Genomic DNA, 25,453 nt, shown 5'->3' with positions numbered 1-25,453 from the left:
AGATAAGATCACCACCTTCAACACCTCTTTGTCCTTTTGTCTGTGACATCTTTTGATTATCTGCTCCTATCACTGCTTGCTTGTCCCTACAACCACCCCCCTCCGCCCCCCCAACTTTAAACCAGCTTATATTTCACCCCTCTCCTAACTTTACTCAGTTCTGCTGAAGGGTCATGAGGACTCGAAAAGTCAACTCTTTTCTTCTCCGCCGATGCTGCCAGACCTGCTGAGTTTTTCCAGGTAATTCTATAATTGTCCAAGGCTTTCTGAAACTACACCAAATGTTGTCCTTACCCTTGGAAAAATTCAGAAATGCAGTAAAAACTCAATGACAATTTAGTGACTTGTGGATGTATAAGACAAAAATTTAAACAGCCTCAAGTTGCTGCAGTTCTTCTTTGTTAGTGTTAGAGTTTGGTAATATCTGGATTTGCCTCCTATGGATTGCCACCTTGATGTGTGGAAAGGGTTGTGTGCTCCAACAGTCCTTTACGCGATGCTGTGAGAAGTATCTTGCTCCCAGTAGGGCCAAACATGCGGCAAGGTCGGGACGGAGTGCCAAAGTGTGATCCAAAAATTCCTCAAGGGCAGAGCAGGCAAAAGACTGTAGGTCTCAGCGGCTGCTCCGAAGGTGGAAGGCGGCTGCAGCAGCAAGATGGTGCTGGTCATCATGGTTTGACACGTCACAGAAATCTGTCCACATGATCTTGATGGGCCAGTGTCCTATTGGTTCCCCCAAAGCACTGGATGAACATGGGTCAAACAAAAGGGTTTGAACAAGGCAACCTGTAAAGACATGAGATCACCTAGCTCTTGTGAATGCTTATCCTGTGCTTAACTGTGAATTAAATGTGGCAACTGAGCTTTCACTGTATAGTTATAAATATTATACATGTTCTATGAAACACCAAATCAAGGCTCACTGAACAATTGAAAATGAATGCAAACAATCTTACTGGTGCTCAAAGTCCAGAGCATCTTTTTCCCCCAGATTGGAATAGGATTTCCCAATTATTAACTCAACCACAACCAGTCCGGAAAAATGGTGGGTTTTTAAAATCAACATTTGGGAATGCAAATAGTGGAGAAAAGTCAAAAAAAGCACACCCATTTAAAACCAGGAAAGAACTCATACATGGCCAAATGTTTTTGTTTTCAGGTGTTTATTCTTTTCATTGTGTTCAGGGTAAAGTTCAACAACTCAAATTAAAATTTACAGTATGCCTTAACATGTGGCTACACCACAATGTATATCAGGGGGCCTCTTACTGCCTTTGTAGGCCTTATTACGAAGATCCAAGTCACATATCTAGTTTGGAGGGGATGTAAAGAGACTAAACACATCAAATGTTATTACATAGCAACCAGTGGACTTCACACAAAATCAGAGTCATAACCACAATCCTGAAACAAGGAATTAGACAAATGATAATTTTGTATAAGAACATTTCAGGAAAATTATGGAAAGACACCAGGATAATCAGCATCTATGAAGCAAAGATGGGTTAACATTTCAGCTATAGGACTCATCTAGTTTCAAGTGTTTTTATTTCAATTCTTTTTAGTTATACACATTTAGGGCGCACTCATACTGCAGTTTTACACCAATGCTAAGTGGTTCCAAAACAAATGTAAAAGTGTAATTCAGAGTCAGTTGCCTATTTGACTTTTAAGCACAAAGAGACGAGACATTTCATGTAGGTAATCTCACACTGCTTGAACTTTATGCCAGTTACAACATAAATCAAACCATAAATTCTTGTGAACAACACCCAAATAATCTACATATTTATGGATGAGACTTCTGTTATTTTAACTGACTCCCTTCGTGTTTTAAAAATTCCAGCTATAATACTCCTAGCAATAAGCCATTCCCTCAAAGCACCCATGCGAAGCTCAATTCAAAATTGCATTTTCACGTTCAAATTTCAAATCAAATGGAGAAAAATTTACAAATGTCATTTTCCACTTGGTTGATCACAGGGGAAGACACATCTTGTAACTCAGTGGTACTGGTCCAGCAATCAATTATAGTCAAAAGCAGAGAGAATTTTTGGCAGGCCTGCACCTCCACTTCAAAATGTCTATAGCTTAACGTCCATTCGACTTTACATGAAATCATCAGAGTCATAACCACAATCCTAAACAAAGAAAAACAGGATTAGGCAAATGATAACTTTGCACAAACAACAAAAAAAACATGCTGAATTTTCTACTTCAATGGCAGTTCCACAGATTCATATGGTAGAAACAGAGGAATTATACAAGAAAGATTTCAAGAAACATGACTCTCAGTCTTAGCTTTTGGTTGCATGGTGGAACACAATAGCAATTAACACTTCTAAACCAGCGCACTAGGGAATGCACAGTGAAACAAATCTAAAGTGAAACAAATCTAAAGGTCTGGAATTAATAAATGCAGCAGCACATCAACATTGTAAAAGCTGTCGGACTACTGCATTGTAAAGGAGCACGGGGGTGGGGCATGGGGAGAGAAAGGCTTTATATGAGGTAGCCTAGACAATTTTCATTCCTCAATAAGCATTCATCTCACTAAATATAACTTTTGGTCACCAGTTATGGCTCAATGGTAGCCCCTCTTCTCTGAATCAGAAGTTATAGATTCAAGTCTCACTCAAAAGTCCTGAGCACAAAATCTAGGCTGACACTTCAATGTGCAATGCTAAAGTTTTGGATGAGATGCTAAGCTAACTCTGCCCTCTCAGACTGATGCAAAGATCCCATGGTACTATTTAAAAGAACAACAGGGGAGTTCTCCATGGTTTCCTGGTCGATATCTATCTCTCAACCAACATCACTAAAATAGATTACCTGACAATTATCATGTTGCTTTTTGTGGCACCATGCTGCATACAAATTTCTGTCACATTTCTTAGATTACAAAAGGGCTACACTTCAAAAGTACTTAAGTGGCTATAAAGTACTTTGGATGTCTTGAGCTTATGCAAGGCATTTTATAAATGCAAGTTTTTTTTGATCAGGCTAAGGATTTCATCTCAGAAAAGCAAATATTTGGCTTACTCATTCCATGTAGTTCTAATAAACCTTGATCCTTGATAAAAGAATGACTTGCACTTCCAAAAGGAAACAGGTCAAATTCATTTTCAGAATAAAAAGGGCCATTTGGACCTTGTGGTTCATTCTGTAAATTAGTGATGCAGGCAGTGCCAATTTATTTACTCTAGATAAACATGTCCTAATGGAGCAAATCTAGCACCTGTTCTGCTACTTAATGTGCCAGATTTTATCCCTTGAGTGCTGAGTTAGCTGATCTCAGTCAAATGCAATGAAGATAATGCAAATGTCTCAGCGACCACGGAGAACCCTTGAAATATGAATTTTAGGTACTGTACTTTATAAATGTTTGCATGAGCTTTTGGTAAGCAAAGATTTATCCCTAATCATTGAACAACATCCTTTATTTACATCTAATCAATGCAAACAGCTCTTCAAATACCAGCAACCGATTAGGGATAGTTGCATCAAACTGGACATTTAAAGAGACAAAGGGAAGTTAGAACATTTCAGAATGACATAATAGAATGAGAGAAGTTTAAAATGGTTGGGAAGGCTGTGGCATAGTGGTATTTTCACTGGACTGGTATCCCAGAGTAATGCTCTAGGGACCCAGGTTCAAATCCCACCACGGCAGGTTATGAAATTTGAATTCAATAAAAATCTGGAATGAACAGTCTCATGATGACCATTGCCAATTGTTGTAAAAACTCATCTGGTTCACTAATGTCCTTTAGGGAAGAAAATCTGCTCTCCTTACCTGGTCTGGTTTACATGTGACTCCAGACCCAAAGCAATGTGGTTTTTTGCCCTCTGGCAAAAAAAGGGCAATTTAGGGATGAATTAATCTCATGAATGAATAAAAAAAAGATTGAGTCTTCTCTTTTGGAATGTACAAATTAACAATAACAGACAGGTAAAGGATGATTTGAAATGACTAGGCCATTTGCATTTTTGATTAAAAGCAAAATACTGCAGATGCTGGAAATCTGAAACAAAAACAAAAATTGCTGGAAAAACTCAGCAGGTCTGACAGCATCTGTGGAAAGGAAGACAGAGTTAATGTTTCGAGTCCGTATGACTCTTCATCAGAACTCAGAGTCATATGGACTCGAAACGTTAACTCTATCTTCCTTTCCATAGATGCTGTCAGACCTGCTGAGTTTTTCCAGCAATTTTTGCATTTTTGATTGTATTGCTAAATTCTGATTGTTAACACCTTTTGTTAACACAAAGAACAATTTAGACTCAAAATCATCTGCATGCCTTAAACTTTGTTAATTGTAGTTCAGGATGTAGCTATCGTGTATCGATGTAACTGTGAATAGCATATCGATGATCTATTGATGTGAATGGTGTATTGATCATATTGATTGGGTTACGAATTGTACAAGTAACCTGCGTCCGAGTTGCTCTGGAGGGTAAAGGCCGTGTGTGATTCATATTATTGCCTGGCTATTAAGTATTGCTTTATTACTTAATAAATCCTCTTAATTTGTTACACAAAAACTGTCTGCCAACCTTTTGTCTTGTCAAGAACCCAAATAAAGGTTCAAGTGATTTACAGAACTTTAACCATGGACTAGGCATAGGAAATCAGCTTGGCTCCTGTACTATCAGTAATCCTGCTGGAAAGAGTATATGGATTCACACAGGAGTGTTGGGTGAGGGCAAGATTTTCTCTCAAATTCACCAATACGAACAATCTGGATTCAAATGAGGAATAACCATTTGGGAAGGAGGTTACCAGACACCTATGTCTACAGAAACTGTAACCCAGTATTACTCAATATCTTCAGAAAAGAACAGGAAAAAGGTGGAGAAACATCATGTGAAAAAATGTATTCTGACCAAATTAACAGCAAGCTATGCAAAAACATGATTTTTGGGCCATGGTGATCGGCACTGCAGTCAATTGTAATTATATTTCCTTACCTGATTGCTGCTCATGTTTTCAGACTTCATAAGTGCAGAATAGCACCTAAGGAGTTAATACAAACAGGATAAACATAACTAACTTTACTGTAGTGCTTGGGCCAGATGTCTTCTAGTATTACAAAATGTTGCCTTTTCCCAGTCCAGCACCCCTGGTCTTTGATGATGTGGTTAGTTCCACAACTTTTCTCCAACTCGGTTATTTTTCCATTTCATGTCCCAGAATTAAATAAAGGAATACATTATCCTGTTTGACCATAAATATAATGATCCAGAAAGCATTTCCAACTGTGACCACGTACCATGGCTCCTCAGGCAGAACCTTCCAAACCCAAGACCACTACCATCTAGAAGGACAAGAGCAGCAGATTCATGGAAATATCACCACCTGAAGTACCCCTCCAAGCCACACACCATCCTGACATGGAACTATATCGCCATTTCTTACTGTCGCTGGGTCGAAATCCTGGAGCTCCCTCCCTAACAGCACTGTGGGTGTACCTACACCACAGGTACTGCGGCAGTTCAAAGTAGCACCTTCTCAAGGGCAATTAGGGATGGGCAATAAATCCTGGCCTAGCCACCAAGGCTCACATCCTGTAAATGAATAAATAAATAAATATTCCAGCTCATCTCCAGATAGTTCAAGCTACCCATCATTATTGCCCTACTGTTCTTAAACTGTCGATAACTCTTTCATCTCAACCAACCATTTAGTACAAATTAATTGTATTGCAGACCAACTATTTCCCTTCCTGTTCCTTAACTCTATTCATCTGGATTTCAGTTTCAGAACGTATTGTTATACTCTAGTATTGTGATAGAATCTTTCATACTCCTATCCCATGTAACTTTCCCTTTTTTAAAAAAAAATCTCTTGAAAATGTTACAAATAGTCCTATCCAAAAAGAAGCCACATTTCTGTTGTAATTATACATCATATCCTTCCATTGTCATTACTGCTTTTAACTCTTCAATTTTGTTCTGGATGATGGATGCATTCATATAGATATTACACAGTCCTGACTTTTAACTCCTCTATCTGATAATTTATTCCTGTTTTTTAGCTTTCCTCATCCTTTTGTTTTTTTTCTTTTCCATCTAGTTTTCCCTCTACATTAGTTTAAACCTCACCGAACAGCATCAGTTATTCCCCCAGTAAGGATCCCGTTCTGAATTTTCTTTTTCCAGGAGAAACCATCATTAATACCATCTTGCTTCTTGATTTCAGACAAAATGTTAAGTCCATCGCACATTACAAGTTCTTCCATAATTGAATTAAATAAATTGATTCTTGGGGCAGCACGGTGGCGCAGTGGTTAGTGCTGCTGCCTCACAGCTCCAGGGACCCGGGTTCGATCTTGACCTCGGGTGTCTATCTATGTGGAGTTTGCGCATTCTCCCCGTGTCTGTGTGGGTTTCCGCCGGGTGCTCCGGTTTTCTCCCACCATCCAAAGACATACTGGTTAGGTGGATCGGCTACGGTAAAATTGTCCTACAATGCATGTGATGGACTGGTATCCCATCCTGGGTGTACCCCACCTAGCACCCATTGCCTGACAGGATAGGTTCAGACTCCTGTGACCCTGAATTGGATGAAGCAGTTCTGGAAAAGTGAGTGAGAGATTGATTCTTCGCTATCACAATAACTTACATTTATATGGGGCCTTCAATGTAGCAAAATGTCCCAAGTGCTTTACAGGAGCATTATAAAGCAAAATTTGATACTGAGCCATGTGAGGGCAGATGGCCAAAATTTTGGCCAAAGAAGGGAGGTTTAAGGGGCATCTTAAAGGAGGAAAGAGAAGTACAGGTGAAGAGGTTTAGCAAGGAAATTCCAGAGTTTAGAGCCTTGCAGCTGAGGTTTTGCAAGGCATTTTATAAATGCAAGTTTTTTTTTGACCAGGCCAAGGATTTCATCTTAGAAAAGCAAATATTTGGCTTACTCATTCCATGTAGTTCTAATAAACCTTGATCCTTAATAAAAGAATGCACTTCTAAAAGGAAACAGACCAAAATCATCTTCAGAATAAAAATAGTCCATTTGGACCTTGTGGTTCATTCAGTAAATTGGTGCTGCAGGCAGTGCCATTTTATTTACTCTAAATAAATATGTCCTAATGGAGTAAATCTAGCACCTGGCCTGCTACTTAATGTCCTAGATTATATCCGTTCTCAGTGCTTAAAGCATGGCTACCAATGAAGAAGATATCTCAAAGGACTGTGGGGCTGGAGGAGATTACAAGGATAGGAAGTGGTGAGACCATGGAGGGATTTGAAACAAGAATGAGAATTTTAAAAATCAAGGTGTTGCCTAATTGGGAACCAACGTAGGCCAACGAAACAGGGGTTTTAGGTGAACATAAATTGATGCCAGTTAGAACACAGGCAAAGTTTTCAGACACCCTCAAGTTTACAGAGGGTAGAAAGTGGGAGGCTTGTTCGGAGGGTATTAGAATAGACAAGTCTAGGTGTTTCAACAGATGAGCTGAGGTAGGGACAAAACCGGGCGTCCTTATGGAAGTGGAAATAGGCGATCTTAATGATGGTGTGACTATATGTTTTCAGAAGTTCATCTTGATGTCAGGTATAACACCAAGGTTGCAAATAGTCCAGTCCAGCCTCAGACAGTTATCAGGGAGAGGGCTAGAGTTTGCTAGGGAACGAAAGACAATAAGCTTCCCAATATTTAATTAGAAGAAATTTCTGCTCATCCTACTGGATGTCAGATATACAGTCTGATAATTTAGAGACAGTGGAAGAGTTGAGAGAGGTGGCAATGAGATAGGTCTGGGTGTCATCAGTGTACGTGTGAAAACTGACACTGCATTTTGGATGATGTCACTAAGGGGCTGCATGTAGATAGGAAATGGGGTGGGAGGTGCCAAGGATTGGGAGAACATCAGAGGTAGAGGAATCAGTGCAGGTGCAGGAAGATAAGCCTTTGCAGGTGAATTTCTGGCTACGTTTAGGCAGATAAAGGTGGAACCAGGTGACTGTAGTCCCACCAGCTGGACAGTAGTGGAAAGACGTTGGAGGAAGAAGGTGTTGTCCACAAGAGAAACAAAAGTTTATTTTCCAAGAGATTTTGGGCAGGAAAGACATTGATCAAGCACCTTAAAAAACAAGAGGAGCAATTAGAGAAAACATGTGCTCTCTCCTACCATGTCCATACAAACCTAAGATCTTCAATTTCTTTTCTCTTCTTCATCTCCTCTTTTTCCTTTCGTTTCATCTCTTGAATCTGTGCTTTTCTCTCATTCTGTTCCTCTCTGTTCCTGGATTCTTTTTCCGCTGCCAAATCTGGGAATCGCTCATCTTTGGTTTTCTCCAACCGGTTTAAAATTTCATTTATCTTTTTCTCTACTGTAATTATCTTTACCTAATGATAAAAATTAAATTGTGCAAATGACGACTAAAATAGTAACTCCTCTGAAGATGGCACAAAGTTGTTGTACACAATTACCATTCATGGGCTATGCAGTTAGTATGTAAGTGAACCTTTAACTCATCTGCAGAGAAAAAATGCTCTTTTTAACACTATTTTATTTCATGCCCAATTTACTTTAACTATTCAATGCAGCAATTTTTTTTGATAATTCCAAGTTTCAGAATTCAACACCTCAGTTTGCAGACAAAGAATTTTTAAAAAGAAAAGCCACATTTTTGTTTAACGCTCCTCTTAACATTCACCATTAACAGTTCAGTAGTAAACTAGGCTTTGAATGCTAGCTCGCATTGGTTCAGCAGCGAGTGTTGTACTTACCTCTTTTTGTCGATGGAATCCTATTTGTCCCACGTCCATGTCACCAGTCTTCTTCAGATTAGACCATGGAGTGTACACAACATTTATGTTGTTCATTTTGCATCCTAATAAACAGAAAATGTAATCACTATAGGTGCATGTAGTTACGATCAATAACAATACATTATCATTAATATTTTGAACAGGAGATCATCTTGGTGGCTGGTCCGATTCTTATTTGGTCAGTGGTTCATAGCAAACATAAACCAGTCACAAACCAATAAGGGAGGAAATAAACACCCAAGAAGTGTTAAAGACAGCAGAATATGATTTTTCATAGAATTACTGCAGAAAATGTTTTCGCAAGCACATAGTCTTAATCAGTAGGAATAAATTATAATGCAACAGGTCCAGTCAGTCTGTTTTGATGTTTATTCTCCATGCATATAATAATTCTGTACCCAAGTGCCTGCACTATTTCTGTCGCTTCACTCCCCTTTCCTTCAACTACTTCTCTGATCAATTCTTTTACATGTTGGTATGGTCTTCCTTTCAAACAAAGATTTCAGAAGAAAAGGAGGTTTACAAAGGTAAAGTCAGTTTACAGCTGATGTGTATATGGACGTCTAAAAGGCATTTGATAAAAGTTCCACATTATATATTTAAGATCTAAGGCACTGGTGTGGATACAAAAGGGCATAATTTCATGGCTTGCAGATGATGACACAAAACTTGGAAATGTAATATACAGTGGGTCTTCAGGAGGACACAAGACTGGTCAAATGGGCAGACACATGGCAGATGAAATCTAAAGCAGAGAAATGTGAACTGTTGCATTTTGGAAGGAAGAATGAGAGAGTCAATGTAAATGAAATGATACAAATATGAAGGGAGTAGAGAGACCTGGGAGTTCACACACAAAAATCATTGAAGGTGGCAGGGCAATTTGGTATGGTTGTTAAACAAGTTTATGGAGTCCTGGGCTTTATAAGTAGTTGCATGCGCAGAAAAACAAGGGAATTAAGCTAATCCATCATAAATCACTAGTTACGCCTCAGCTGGAGTATGACGTCCAATTCTGGGCACCACGTTGAGGCCTTGGTGAGCAAACAAAGGAAGCTTATCAGAATGTTACCAGAAACGAAGGACATCAGTTATGTGGAAAGACGAGCGAAGCTGGGGTGGTTCTCATCAGGTCTCTCCTTAAATTTCTCAGTTCTAATAGAGGTGTTGATAGGGCAAATAGGAGAAATTACTTAGACTGGCAAGAGCTTCGATAGCCAGAAGAGGCAGATTTTAAGATAATTGGCAAAAGAACAGGATGGACAAGTTAGAGCTCTTCCAATCTGGAATGCGCTACCTGAAAGGGCAGTGGAGGCAGACTCAATAGAAACTTTCAAAAGGGATGTGTACTGTACTTGAAGAGGGAAAAAATATATAGGGGCTACAGGGGAGGGGGAAGTGGAACTAATTGGATAGCTCTTTCAAATGGCCACCTTCTGTGGTACATGAGCGATTTTACCAATGCTGCTAGTGCATTCCACAGCCTCACAATCCTCTATGTAAAAACATGCCTAAAATCTTACATATAATCTTATATCTTTGTTCTTCTGTTCTAGAGCCCTCAATCATTGGCATCAGTCTATTTCTGTCTGCTATGTACTCTGTCCTATCCTTCATAACTTTAAATATTTCTAGCAGATCACCTTACAATCCCCCTTACTCTAAAGAAAACAGCCCCACAATCATTACCTTGAATGCTGTTGGCTTTTACTAGCTGAGCACAGTCAATTAGTACTTCCTTGGGGATGCCATCAATTGCCTGCCCCTAGGACACAAAAATGAAATATATTAACACACTTTACGGACATACAAAATAGGAGCAGAAGTAGGCCATTCGGCCCTTCAAGCCTGCTCCGCAATTCAATAAGATCAGGGATGATCTGTCTGTTTCAAATTCCATATTCCCATCTACCCCCAATAACCTTTGATTCCCTTGCCTAACAAGAATCTATCTACCTGCGCCTTTGTTTTATGTACTTCGACACGTCCGAGTAAAATTCAATTTGTGATCAAGTAAAACATGAAATTGAAACATCTCTGTTATACACTGTTAATGAGATATTGCAAGAGATCATTTCATCTGAGCAATGGGTTTAATCTTTTGAAGAAAAGGATCCAATGACAAATACATGTTCATCTACTGAAAGCATAATGCACTTAAATTATTTACAACACTCTTTACTAATGCATAGATCTTTATAACATTAAAAAACTCTTCATATTTCTGCAGTAGTCATATCCCAATCTTCTTATTCTCCCGAGTCCATCCACCTGAAGGCATCAACTGATATATGGCTCCATATGCATTAGCTGCTCTTCAATATCTTTCCATACTCAAATGGCCATTTGGATAAATGTGCCAACAGATATTCAAATGTAGAACAGTCCCTGCAAAGGAATCTGATTTTACCTTTGCACAAAGGCCACAAATATGCCCTAGCTGTCATGGGTCATTGGATAACAATCAGGAGCAGGAATTCCAGTGGACCTATCCCTTCCCTAGCTCATGTACAATACCAAACGTCACTCTCCCAACACCCAGAACCATGTTTGATGTGAACAATTTCAGTACAGAGCAGATATCAAGTCTGGGAGCTCTCTGTCTCAGTGACCTATTCCCCCCTCCACCCCAAGATATATGAAACAGAAAGCAAAATTTAGACCCAAAAGAGATAATTCATATTTCACATATGGCACCCACCAACAGTTACCCACAAGTGATAAATGTGCAAGTGATCAGGCACTCTCATTTGTGGGACGTAAATTTAAACTCATGGGTTACCATAAATCCAGTTTGAAAATTTGAAGAGTATCATAATACATGTAACATACTATAGTAGTTAATTTCAAAAACTGTTAAAGCCACTTTATTCAAAGGAAAAGGGATCCAGTTCTGACCATACCTTGTATAGTCGGAGGTACACATGAGCTGAAGACAATTTATCCACATGAAACCTAAAAAAAAATTATTCCAGATATACAAGGGGTAACTAAAACAAATAATGTATTATGCAAATTCAGAAGTGCAAATATTATCTGCACATTATTAATTGCAACACAAAGGATCATCAGCGGTACCAAAATATTGTAATGAAAAGAATACTTAAGTGTGAGAACTTTGGATAAAAATGCAGAGGAATAACAGAACAATATTAACTGTGACATACCAAACATCTTCTGGCCACCCGTACTTTATTAGGTCTTCATCTATGTTTTAAAGAAAAGAATTACATAATAAGCTGCACAATGCTGAAATGCTTAAAACCTCTGCCAGTTTGTTAGCCAGCTAGATGATTTCACCCAAACCATTAAATACTCTTCGATTATGCTTAAAGATAGTGTTGAGTTGCTAATGCTGTTAGAATTTAGAAAGTCATTAGAGTATATCCAAGTCATTCATCACCCTTCCTATTGGCCATGAAGAAACTCCTGTTTAATCTTAGGTAAAAGGCCATAAAAGTTAGACTATTGAAAACAGCAGCTGAAATTATAATGGAAGTAATCTCTCCCTGCAGAATTTCCTCAGTTCCAGCTGGTACAGTGCAGCCGATCATTATTTTATCAAAGCCAAAAATAGCACACTGGGCCAAATGTCAAAGGAACTCTATCCACCTAAACATCAGAGTTTTACACGTCAATTTTACAGATTTCATTAACTCAAGAAACACAATATCATAGAAACAAGTGGAAGAGTTTGCTGATGATACCAAAAGGCATGGCAAATTGTGAGGAATAGTGCAAGTGATTGTTGGCAGACATAGGCAGGCTAGCTGAGGGCAGATCTCAAAAAATCACACAAAAATCTCAAAGTCAGTGAATCAGTAGATTCATGCAGTACATCTTTCTGACTTAGTAGTTATAACGGAGATGCTTCTCAAAGATGTGTGTCCAATTTGATGTGGATAGCCAAGCTATTTGTTCCTATTTGCCTCCTTTGGCAAGCTATTCCAAAACCTGATCAGACCCACAGTGAAGAAGTATTTTCTTACATTTTGACTGGCATTCCCTTACTCAGCCAACTTGTACCAAATCTAGTTTGTTAAAATTATATTTAACTGATCCAGTTTCCTTTGAGATAATGAAAGTGATTAAGCCAGTATCTATAAACCATTTATCAGAGGGGGGAAGAAAAGAAAGTAGGCACTTACTTTCATATTTATCCTTTCCCATGTATATTGTATATGGCGAAGAAACAACTGCAATAAAATAGAAAAAGTAACAAAAAAAATGAAAAGTAGGAAAGCAATCGATAAAAGGCTATAATTAATTGCAAAATCTCCAGATTTAACCATATAATCTCAAGAGTTTAAAGTTCTAATGATCTTTTATCACATTAATTATACACTTTTTTTTGTAGGACATTACTGCATCCAGTTTTGTTTTCCTTTACTCCACAAGTATTCATCTGATAGATTGGGGGTCAGGTGGGGGTCTCACTTCCTTGATTAATAGAGCAGTACTAGTAATGTGTGAAAGAGGCCAAGTTAAAAATTTAAAGGGTGTTTAATTATTTTCATTCTATCTGAAGGTGCTTAGCCTTTGCTCAATGTCTCCCCACAGTGGCTGCAATAAAGACCGGATAACTGGTTTGGTGAAGTTGGTTGGAGACACGGGGGAGACCTCCCCATTCTTTGAAATAGTGCCACGTTATCTTTTACATATTTTTGAGGGGGCAGATATGGTTTAGCATCCCATCTGAAAGGTGGCACCTCTTGACAATGCAGAACACCATTAATACTGCACAGGAGTGTCAATCTGCATTTTGGATCAGTGGAACTTGGTGCAAGTTAGGAGATGGATAGCATAGTTTTGGATGACCAAGTTTAGAATGCAGGAGGCTAGCCAAGAGGGAAGTTACCAAAAGTATGGATGGAGTTTCAGTAGCAGAGGAGCTGACACAGGGATGGAGTCGGGCAATATTACAGAGGTGGAAATATGTGGTTTTAGTGACAGCTTGGGTGTGTGGTCCAAAGCTCATATCGGGATCAAGATCAAGGTCGCGAACAGTTTGGTTCAACTTCAGTTGCCAGGCAGAGAGTGGGTGGCTATGGTGTTTGTGGCAAGAACCAAAGACAAGGGCTTTGATCTTCCCAATATTTAGTTGGAGGAAATTTCTGCTCATCTGGTACTTTCAGATTAGTAAAGTTCCAAGTACAGTCTGCTGTCTGAAGTGGATTAGCTGATTTCTCAGTTAAGATAGTGGCAGGGCAATAGTTTAGATTCCTAATTTCAGAAGTGTTTCATGGCTATTGGAAACTACTTGTATGTGGACTTAATACAGACACCAAATGCTCCACATGAAGAAGCTATGGTATGGAACAGAGAAAAATGGATACTGTTTGCTTGTATAAGTAATTTGACAGTATCCAAGTCCACCACCTAGTTGGTGTACAGCTAAATAACAAATATAATAATCAGCTGTTTATGACAAGACAAATTAAGCCTCAAAAATAATTCAACACAACAAATATAATGGAGGTGGAACTGGGGAATATGACTCAAGGGCCAAAGCTTTTGGATGGGCAGTGAGAGGTCCTACACAGTGGAGGCCAAGATGGCAAGACTGAGATTGTACGTGGTGCCACATTCACGAGGGATGTAATGGGGTGCTTGTAACTAAGTAAGATGTATATTTGTTGAATCAACTATTTAAAATGAAGAGGAGATGGTGTAGTGGTATTGTCAATGGAATAGTAATCCAGAGGTCCAGACTAATGTTTTGGGGACAGAGGTACAAATCCCACCATGGTAGCTGGTGGAATTTAAATTCAATTAATAAAATCTGGAATTGAAAGCAAGTCTCAGTAATGGTGACCATGATGGTGATCAATTGTTACAAAAAATCCATCTAGTTCACTAATGGCCTTTAAGGAAGGAAATCTGCTGTCCTTACCTGGTGTGGCCTACATGTTACTCCAGACCCACAGCAATATGGTTGACTCTTAACTACCCTCTGAAATGACCTAGCAATCCATGCAGTTCAAGGGCAATTAGGGATGGGAAACAAATGTTGGCCTTGCCAGGGATGTGGACATCCCGTGAAAGAAGAAAAAAATTACCTCTTTGAATTATCCTTCGTCTGTTAATTAATGTTTGAATTGTGTTAATTTTAATTGGATTATTATAGTAAAGGTTTTAAAAAGTGAAATCTTGTCCAGCAGTTTCTTTCCACTGGAGTCATAGGGAGATTCCTTTCTTTTTAAAAAAAAGTTATCCGTCTCTACGAGGATCGTAACTAACGTTTAAGCAAGCTGTCAGTCAATGTTTATTTTCTACAAACAACAGGCAATGGCAACTGTTAACTCTTTCTATATCAGTGGGGTTTGTGAAATTTATTTGGAATAGATGGGTTTAGGGCAAGGCATGCTGATTTGTGTGTGCAACAACTTGCGAACAAGGGAGATTAGATGGAAATATTTACCTCTCAGAAAAGGACTATAGAGATTGTGGGTAATAAATGAATGAACAGAAAAGGGAAATTAACATGGAAGAGGGAAAGAGCAATAGTGGTAGGAGACTGGATAGTAAGGGGAACAGATAGGCATTTCTGCAGCCGTAGACATGACTCCAGGATGATATGTTGCCTCCCTGGTGCCAGGGTCAAGGATGTCACTGAACGGCTGCAGGGCATTCTAAAAGGGGGAGGGAAAAGACAGAGACCATGGTACGTATTGGTACCAATGGCATAGGTAGAAAGAGAGATGAGGTCCTGCAAGCAGAATTTAGGGAGCTAGGAAGCAGATTAAAAAACAGGATCTCAAAAGGTAGTAATCTCTGGATTACTTCCAGTGCCACGTGCTAGTGAGTATAGAAATAGGAAGCGAGCCCAAATAAATGCGTGGCTGGAGAGATGGTGCAGGAGGGAGGGCTTTAGATTTCTGGGACATTGGAACTGTTTCTGGGGGCGGTGGGACCTGTACAAGGCGGACTAGTTGCACCTGAACCGGAATGGGACCAACATTCTTGTGGGGAGATTTGCTGGTGCTGTTGGGGAGGGTTTAAACTAATTTGGCAGGGGGATGGGATCCTGAGAGCAGGTTCAGCAAGGGGAGATGCACAGCCAAAATTAGAAGAGAGAGCAAGTGAGTCTGAAAGCATAGAAATGATAGGCCAGTTAAGGCACAAAGGCCAGTTAAGGCACAAAGGAGTAAAGCAAGGTTGGGGGTATTTATTTTAATGCAATGAGTCTGACGAATAAGGCAGATGAGTTGAGGGCACAAATTAACACATGGAAGTATGATGTCATTGCTGTCACAGAGACATGGTTGAGAGAGGGGCAGGATTGACAGCTCAATATTCCAGGATATAGGATCTTCAGGTGAGACAGGGAAGGAGGTAAAAGTGGAGGGGGTATCACAATATTGATCAAGGAATCAATTACAGCAGTAAGGAAGGATGACATCTTAGAAGGCTCCTCAAATGAAGCCATATGGGTAGGACTGAAAAACAAAAAAGGAGCAATCACATTGCTGGGGGTGTACTTATAGGCCCCCAAACAAACAGTCAGAGAGAAATAGAAGAGCAGATATGTAGACAAATTTCAGAGAAATGTAAAAATAATAGGGTAGTAATAGTGGGGGATTTCAACTTCCCCAATATTAACTGGGTTCATCCGTGTGATAGGTTTAGAGGGAGCAGAATACTGAAAATGCATCCAGGAGAGCTTTTTAAGCCAGTACATAGAAGGTCCTACAAGAGAGGGGGCGGTCCTGGGGTTAATTTTAGGGAATGAAGCCAGGCAAGTGGTAGAGGTATCAGTGGGGGAGCATTTTGCAGATAGTGATCATAACTCCATTAGATTCAAGGTTGTTATGGAAAAGGACAAGGGTGGGACAGAAATCAAGAGTACTAAATTGGGGGAAGGCCAATTTTAATAAGATCAGATATGATTTGGCCAGAGTGGACTGGGAGCAGCTACTTTTAGGTAAATCTGCATCAAAGGACTGGGACTCATTCAAGAAGGAAATAGGGAGAGTACAGGGCCAACATATTCCAGTAAAGACAAAGGGTGGGACCAACAAATCCAGGGAACCCTGGATGTCGAGGCTTATACAGGATTGGATAAAGAGAAAAAGGGAGGTTTATGGCAGATACTGAGGGATCAAAATAGCTGAAGCCCCAGAGTATAGAAAGTGTAGGCAGGGGGGGGGGGGGGGGGGTGGAGACTTAAAAAGGAAATTAGGAGAGCAAAAAGGGGGCATGAAAAGACATTGGCAGGATAAATAAAGGAAAATCCAAAGTTATTTTACAAGTACATTAGTAGTAATGAGGATAACTAGGGAAAGAGTAAGGCCCATTAAAGACCAGTGGTAATTTGTGTGTGGAGCCAGAAGACTTAGGTAGGGTTCTAAATAAATACTTTGTGTCAGTGTTCACAAGTGAGGGGATGACGTGAGTATGGAAATCAGGCAGAAGGACTGTGATATAATTAAAGAAATTAGCATAGAAGGGGAGGTGGTTCCAAGTGGTCTGGCAGGCTTATAAGTAGATAAATCTCCAGGCCCGGATGAAATGTATCCCAAGCTGTTGAGTGAGGCAAGGGAGGAGATAGCAGGGGCGCTGGCAATAATTTTCAATACCTCTCTGGCCACAGGAGAGGTGCCAGAGGACTGGAGGACAGCCAATGTGGTACCGTTATTCAAGAAGGGAGGAAGGGACAAACCAGGGAACCACAGGCCAATTAGTCTAACCTCAAGTGATGGGGAAACTACTGGAAGCAATTCTGAGGGACAGAATTAATCTACACTCGGAGAGGCAGGGATTAATCAAGGACAGTCAGCATGGTTTTGTTAAGGAGAGGTCATGTCTGACCAATTTGATTGAGTGATGACCAGGTGTGTGGATGAGGGCAATGCATTTGACGTAGTCTACTTGGACTTCAGTAAGGCTTTTGATAAGGTCCCGCATGGGGGCCTGATAATGAAGGTAAGAGCCCATGGGATCCAAGGCAATTTGGCAAATTGGATCCAGAATTGACTGACTGGCAGGAAGCAGAGGGTGATGGTCGAGGGGTGTTTTTGTGACTGGATGCCTGTGTCCAGTGGGGTTCCACAGGGATCAGTGTTGGGTCTCTTGCTGTTTGTGGTATATATAAACGATTTAGACTTGAATGTAGGAGAGTTGATCAGTAAGTTCGCAGATGACACGAAAACTCGTGGGGTCGTAAATAGTGAGGATAGCTTAGATTACAAGAGTATATAGACGGGCTGGTCAGATGAACTGATCAGTGGCAAATGGAATTTAATCCGGGTAAGTATGAGGTGATGCACTTGGGCAGGACAAACAAGGCACAGGAATACATGAAGAATGGTAGGACCCTGGGAAGTATAGAGGATCAGAGGGACCTTGGTGTGCATGTCCACTGGTTCCTTAAGGTAGCGGGACAGGTAGATAAGGTGGTTAAGAAGGCTTTTGGGATACTTGCCTTTATTAGCTGAGGCATAGAATATAAGAGCAGGGAGGTTTTGCTGGAACTGTATAAAATGCTGGTTAGGCCACAGCTAGAGTATTGCGTGCAGTTTTGGAATCCGTATTATAGGAAGGATGTGATTGCACTAGAGAGAGTGCAGAGGAGATTTACCAGGATGTTGCCTGGGCTGGAGATTTTAGTTATGAGGAGAGATTGGAAAGACTGGGGTTATTTTCCCTGGAGTAGAGGAAATTGAGGGGGGACATGATTGAGGTGTATAAAATTACGAGGGGCATAGATAGGGTAGGCAGGAAGGAACTTTTCCCCTTGATGGAGGATCAATAACCAGGGGGCATAGATTTAAGATAAGGGGGAGGCGGTTTAGAGGGGATGTGAGGAAGAATTTTTTCACCCAGAGGGTGTTGGGAATCTGGAACTCACTGCCTGAAAGGGTGGTAGAGGCAGAAATGCTCATAACATTGAAGAAGTATTTGGAAGTGCACGTGATGCCATGGCATACAAGGCTATGGGCCTTGTGCTGGAAAATGGGATTAGAACAGTTAGGTACTTGTTTGACCGGCACAACTCGATGGGCTGAAGGGCCTTTTTCTGTGCTGTAGACCTCTATGATTATCACACACCTATTTTTGCACAGATATCTGGCTAAAAGCACAAGGACAGCAATCTGTGTCTAACAATTTACATTTCCGTTAAAACAAAGCTTAACAAAAGTACTAAATCATTCTTTCGCCAAGTATAGGTACATTTACAAATGAATGGCAGCGGGGAATTACTTGCTACAACTTGTATTAATTAAAAAGCTCATTTGCTAAACTGGACTTTGGTCAACTGATAATTCCACATTGTCCATAGTATACATTCATTTCTTGTAGTTAGCTGTACTTGATACCATATACGTGTTGCATTGACAACCAAAATTAAGTGGTTCGCCAACATGGCTTTAAATCTGCTTTATGTTTCACAAATTAACTACAAAGTTTCCTTCCCTGATTTTTTGAATTTTGTTTTATGTTACAGCAAAAGGTATAAACATTGAAAAAAAATGATCATGTAAACTTGAAAAAATAAATTTGTATTCATTCATGCATGGTCACAAACAAAATTATAGTCTGAATGTACATAGAATATGTGACACTATTCAAATGTAACTGATACATTTCCCCCAGAATAAAAAAATCCTTTCAAACAGCACAATTAGTCATTTATTCCCATCAAGAATTTCACCTGACACAAACAGTTGATTTACACAACAAACTTATATAAATATAGCACCTTTAGTGAAATGAAATGTCCCAAGGCACTTCACAGGAACATAAGGCAAAGTATGACACCAAACCACATAAGGAGATATTAAGATTAATCAAAGAGGTAGACTTTAAGATGCGTCTTAAAGGAAGAAAGCAAGGTAGAGAGCTAGAGGGGTGCTGGAGGGAATTCCAGAGCTTGGAATCTAGGCTACTGAAGGCACAACCACCAATGGTGCACAAAAAGGGTGGGAGGTTGGAGGAGACTACAGAGATAGGGAAGAGTGAGGCCATGGCAGGATTTGAAAAACAAGAATGAGAATTTTAAAATCGAAACATTGCTTGACAGAGAGCCATTGTGGGTCAGCAAGCACAGGAGATAGGGGAATGGAATTTGTTGCAATTAAGACAGACAACAGAGTTTTGGATGGCCTCAAATTTAGGGAAAGTAGCATGTGGGAGAACAGTCAGGAATGTGTTAGAATAGTCGAGTCTAGAGGTGAAGACGACACAGGTGAAGGATATCAGCAGATAAGGTGAGACAGGGTGAAATCAAGCGGTGTTACAGAGGTGAAAATAGGGGGTCTTAGAGAGATAGCATGAATGAGGTCGGAAGCTAATTTCAGGTGAAATGTGACACCAGGTGGGAATAGACTGGCTCAGACTGTTGCCAGGGAGAAGGATGGAGTCAGTAGTTAGGGAACAGAATTTGGAGTGGGGAATGAAAACAATGGCTTCAGTCTTCCCAATATTCAGTTGGAGGAATTTCTGCTCATTCAGTACTGGATGTCAGATGAGCAGTCTGATAAATTAGTAACAGTGGAGTCATCGAGAGAGGTGATGGGGAGGTGGAGTTGGGTGTCGTCAGCATACATGTGAAAATGTGCCTTTGGGTAATGTTGCCAAGGGACAGCATGTAAATGAGAAACATGAGGGGACCCAATAATTGATCCTTGGAGGACACCAGAGGTAAAGATGAGGGAACAGAAAGAGAAGCCATTGCAAGCGATTTTATTTTTAGCCTTTCATGGGATGTGGGCATCGCTGGCTAGGCAGCATTTGTTGCCTATCCCTAATTGTCCTTTAGAAGGTGGTGGCGAGTCACCATCTTGAACTCCTTGAGTCCATGTTGTGTAGGTACACCCACAATACTGTTAGGGAGTTCCAGGATTTTGTCTCAGCAACAGTGAAGGAACGGCAATATATTTCCAAGTGAGGATGGTGTGTGGCTTGGAGGGGAACTTGCAGGTGGTGGTAATTCTCTGGTTCTGATTAGATAGATAAGCTTGGAACCATGTGAAAGCAATCCCACCCAGATGGCTGACAGTGGAGAGGTGCTGAAGGAGGATGGTGTGGTCAAATGTGTCAAAGGCTGCAGACAAGTTGAGAAAGACAAGGAGGAAAAGTTTACCTTTGTCACAGTCACATAGAATGCCATTTGTGACTTTGATAAGAGCTGTTCTGGTACTGTGGCAGGAGCGGAAACCTGTTTGGAGGGATTCAAACAAGGAGCTTCGAGAAAGAGGAGAATGGATTTGGGAGGCAACAACATGCTCAAGGACTTTGGAGAAGGGACTGTAGTTTGCAAGGAAGAGGATACAAGGGTTGGTTTTTGAGAAGCGGGGTGATGACAGCAGACTCAGAGATGGATAATACCTGAACAGAGAGAATCATTTACAGTATCAGGTAACATGGGGGCCCAGGAGGGAAGTTGGGTGATCTACAATTTATTGGAAACAGGATTGAGGAAATAGTAGGCACGTCTCATGGACAAGATGAGCTCAGAGAGGGCATGACAGAAGATAGGAGAGAAACTAGAGAAAGATGCAAGTTCAGAGCTAGAGTAAGGAAGATTGGCCCAACAGGCTAGTAGAAGGGAAAGGGACATGGCAGAGGCAGCTAATCAGATGGTCTCAATCTTAATGACAAAGAAGTCCAAGAGCTTCTCACACTAAGTTGTTGGAGACAAGGGTGGCAGGGACAAACAAGAGGGCTTTACGACGATCTGCAGTTGTGAGAAACAAAAGCCAGGGGGGTATCTTTGCATTCTCCAGAAATAGTCAGCAGTTTTAAAAGAGAGCAGGACCCAGTAGTGTTTTAAGTCATTCAGCCACACCTGACGGTGGATGGCTAAACCAGTTGTGCACCATATATTTTCAAGTCTGCATCCCTTGGATTTAATTGAGTGGAGAGGAGGGCCAGACCAGGGAAAAAGGCCAGGGTGAGAGAGAGTAATGATTTCATTGAGGTGATGGCACGGTTGACTAAATCAGTAGCTGCAGAAATGTTGTGGTGAACTGGCAGCCAAAGGCTAAATGGTTGAAATTTTGAATGTGCAATAAGCAAATTTTTTTGGCAAGGACAGATACAGGAGATGGCAGCACTGGGGCACTGGAAGGGGGGGTGTGGGTGGTACGTGAAACAAGAAAGTGATCAGAGATGCCGATTCAAACTATGGGAGTAGTGTTGCCATGTGGGATGGCAGGTTAAAAGGGTGGCTGTGAATATAGGTTGGGAAGTTCACATGGAGAGAGAGATTTAGCAAGGATAAGAGGGCAGTGAATTCAGGAGAGAGAACACAATAAATTTAGACAGAGATTGAAATCGCAGGGGACAAAGACATTTGGTATATTGTGCTGAGAAGAAATATCCTCAGTTTTGCTTGGCTGATTAAAACTCTACCAGGCTTCTACTGTGTGATTACAACATTGGATCTAGGCTCCTATGGTCTACACACATCAACTCTTTACCTCTAACAAACTTGAGATACACTAAGCATATATATGTAGATAAATGGCCACAAGCAAGTTTAACCTTTAATTACTGAGTTCAGAAGCTTTCACACAGAAAATTGGAAGCCAGGGCAGTTTAGCGATGTTTAGAAGGTGGTGGTGAGTCACCTTCTTAAACTCCTCGAGTCCATGTTGTGTAGGTACACCCACAATACTGTTAGGAAGGGAGTTCCAGGATTTTGTCTCAGCAACAGTGAAGGGATGGCAATATATTTCCAAGTGAGGATGGTGTGTGGCTTGGAGGGGAATTTGCTGGTGGTGGCAATTCTCTGGTTTGTGCGGTATTTTTCCCCAATTATAACCTGCATATTTCCAGAAGTATTTGACCACCAAGTGACGTGACTTTACACTCAGTCCCTGGAAGGGGATATTGGCTTTGTTCTGGTGAGTCCTAAACACTTAAGCGGAATAAAAATTCTTCACAGCAATAGTCTTACATGAAATCAGATTTAATTTAAACCCCTTTAGTTTGAAGCAGCACTAAAATGCTGGTTCCGCCACCCATCGGAAAGGAAGACAACTTTGACTCAAAGGGAAGGCATGATAGGACATGATTCCAATGTGTGGAAGGCAGCAGTCTTGGCAATGAGTGCTGACTCTGGAAAACTTTGTATGCTACTCAGTGGGAGAAATTGTTCATTAATATTCCATGGAAGTCTAGACAACAGGGGGTAAATCATACCATGCAACACCGCATGTTTTTTGGTTGCAGCCTTATTAATGTCCTTGCATCAAACACCATCTGCAATTTACTGCCTACATGCTGATGGCATCACTAACTTTCAATCCACTCCTCCTATTTCTTCTCGGACACATGTTCCTTTATTCACAGCTGAACATGCACTGGGAGACTCTGACAAATACTTAATTTCCAGCACCAGATCTCATTCCTCCAAAGAGCTTCAGAATGCTTTCTGAAACCTAACCTGTTCTCCATATGATGTCATACAAGGTGCATTAACAGTCGGCTGCCTTAAAAGGGAAACCAGCCCAACACCAAGGACGAGATAGTACCATCTTCATTCCTCAAGACTCCTGATGCAAATCATCAGCTAGCCACCTCAGATCTACTGCCACTGTAAAAATTGTAGGGTCGCATTGAAATACAACAAAAAAAAATTAACATTAGTTGGCCATTCAGCTCCTTGAGCTTGCTCCACTATTCAATAAGATCATGGCCAATCATCGGCCTCAGCCACACCTTCCCTCACTATCCCCATATCTCTCGATTCCTTTCGCATCAAAAAACTATCGATCTCGGACTTAAACTTACTGCTTTATGAAAGAGGTAGTGAATAAAATCTTGCTACAATGTACAAGGTTTTGGTGAGACCACATCTGGAATAGTATGTGCAGGTTTGGTCTCCATATTTAAGGAGGGATATACTTGCATTGGAAGCATACAGCAAAAGTTCGATAGATCGGTGCCTGGGATGAGGGGGCGTGATATGATAAGGGGGCGGCGGTGGTGTAGTGGTATTGTCACTGGACTGGTAATCCAGAGACCCAGGGTAATGTTCTGGGGACCCGGGGTTCAAATCCCACCATAGCAGATGGTGGAATTTGAATTTAATAAATATCTGGAATGAAAAGTCTGATGACGACCATGAAACGATTGTCATAAAAATCCATCTGGTTCACTAATGTCCTTTAGGGAAGGAAATCTGCTGTCCTTACCTGGTCTGGCCTACATGTGACTCCAGATCCACAGAAATGTGGTTCACTCTTAAAAATATCCTCTGAACAAGGACAATTATGGATGGGCAATAAATGCTGACCTGGGACATGTTGCCCCCAATGTCCATCAGCAAACACACATGTTCCTCATGCACCTTTGTTAATTACAATTGAACAGATCTATGTTGATTTGCATCCATTATTGAGCCAATCCTGAGAATAGTATATATACTCTTACTTTTGAGAAATAAAAACAAAGTGCTTTAAAAAAACTCAGTAGGTCTAGCAGCATCTGTGGAGAGAGGTCATATTGGACTCAAAATGTTAACTCTGTTTCTCCACAGATGATGCCAGACCTGCTGAGTTTTTCCATAACATTTTTATTTCAGATCTCCAGCATCAACAGTATTTTGCTTTTACTTCTGATAACTAGATTCTTCACAATTTACATAAATATTTGAATTGAAACAGTGTGCGATTCAACCAGTGCGTTGGTGTTATCTCCAAAAAAAGTATCAGTCTGAAGCACAAGTGCTCACACCGTTCTTATATCCCTTTCTTTCCCTTATCTTCAACTACCTGGCTTAATTATACATTAGTTCATTCTAAATAAATATTCATCTTTTTAAAAAACTTTGCACAGGCACATGTGAAAAGATGAATAAAAAGCAGAATGGTTGTTCCGCTTTTCTTGATGAATATACACTTGATGTATATGGAGTAAAATACACAGGAGGAAAAATTAGATATAAAAAGATAATGACAAAAGCCTGATCAGCATATGCAAGAACTTGCTGTTGTGCTAAGCATTTTAAAATCTGTTGCAAATAGCTCAACAATTCTGGTCCAAATTGGACTATTTACAGAGGCTGAACACGGATGGAAATTACATGTCACAACCACATAGGGAAAGCTTAATTTAGTTTACCACTGTTGGATGCTTTCAAATAAAAATATTTAAATATATATATAATATATAAAAAGTTTCGGGCGGGGGATTCCAAACCTGCGCAGAGGGTGAGTTAACATCGTTACCAGGTGTTCTGACTGATGAAAGGCCACCGACAAGCTCTCCAGTATTTTGCTTTACTACACACGAATTGTGCTCCTCTTTAAAGATCAGTAAAAAGTGTTCGAGTCAAGTGTTCGTGCTCAAGCCATGTTACGCCATAAAAAGAAATCGTTACCAGAATGAAAGGAAACTTGTCCAAAAGAAAACATGTGGAAAAAGCCAATTCCAGTTAATAGAGAGAGAAGCTGTTGAAAGACCGACTAGGCCGTGCTCAATGCCGAGCCCCCTTCCCCCCCCCCGCCTCTACGGGGGACCCATATCAATGCTCTGAACCACTTCCAAACCACTGAAAAAGACCAGGAGGGGTTTCCAGTGGGCGCGGGCCGGTGTACCTACCATTACTGGTGAAGTAGTAAACCATTGTGGAGCAGCAGATGGAGGTTCAGGGCTCAGGCTCCGGCTGACCGGGAAGTCAATGGCGGAGCCGGCGCTGCGGCCACGTGATCACTGCAGGCAGCT

At 40.6% G+C, this 25,453-nt stretch overlaps 1 protein-coding gene across 1 annotated transcript; it reads right to left on the bottom strand.

The window, feature by feature from the left end:
- Positions 1–1,146: 1,146 nt before the first annotated feature.
- On the bottom strand, positions 1,147–25,451 carry ccdc25 (coiled-coil domain containing 25). Its single transcript, XM_078542246.1, has 9 exons — positions 25,331–25,451; positions 12,928–12,975; positions 11,947–11,986; positions 11,683–11,734; positions 10,469–10,544; positions 8,738–8,841; positions 8,151–8,353; positions 4,972–5,017; positions 1,147–2,141 (listed from the first exon to the last, which is right to left on the bottom strand). The coding sequence occupies exons 1-9, from the start codon at positions 25,353–25,355 to the stop codon at positions 2,109–2,111; spliced, it is 627 nt and encodes a 208-aa protein (XP_078398372.1). The 5' UTR covers positions 25,356–25,451; the 3' UTR covers positions 1,147–2,108.
- Positions 25,452–25,453: the final 2 nt, after the last annotated feature.

The sequence above is a fragment of the Cetorhinus maximus genome, chromosome 5 (genome assembly GCF_964194155.1).
Source record: "Cetorhinus maximus chromosome 5, sCetMax3.hap1.1, whole genome shotgun sequence".
NCBI classification, from domain to species: domain Eukaryota; kingdom Metazoa; phylum Chordata; class Chondrichthyes; order Lamniformes; family Cetorhinidae; genus Cetorhinus; species Cetorhinus maximus.
The sequence above is the reverse complement of the archived record's forward strand: the minus strand, read 5'-3'. Positions and strand labels throughout refer to the sequence as shown.

Excerpts from the sequence above, each read along its gene's own strand:
- ccdc25 (XM_078542246.1), bottom strand. The coding sequence starts at position 25,355 with ATGGTTTACTACTTCACCAGTAATG. Across the intron at positions 11,735-11,946 it reads GGGTGGCCAGAAGATGTTTG|GTTTCATGTGGATAAATTGT; the intron begins GTATGTCACAGT and ends ATTTTTTTTTAG. Across the intron at positions 10,545-11,682 it reads TGTACCTCCGACTATACAAG|GGGCAGGCAATTGATGGCAT; the intron begins GTATGGTCAGAA and ends TTTGTGTCCTAG.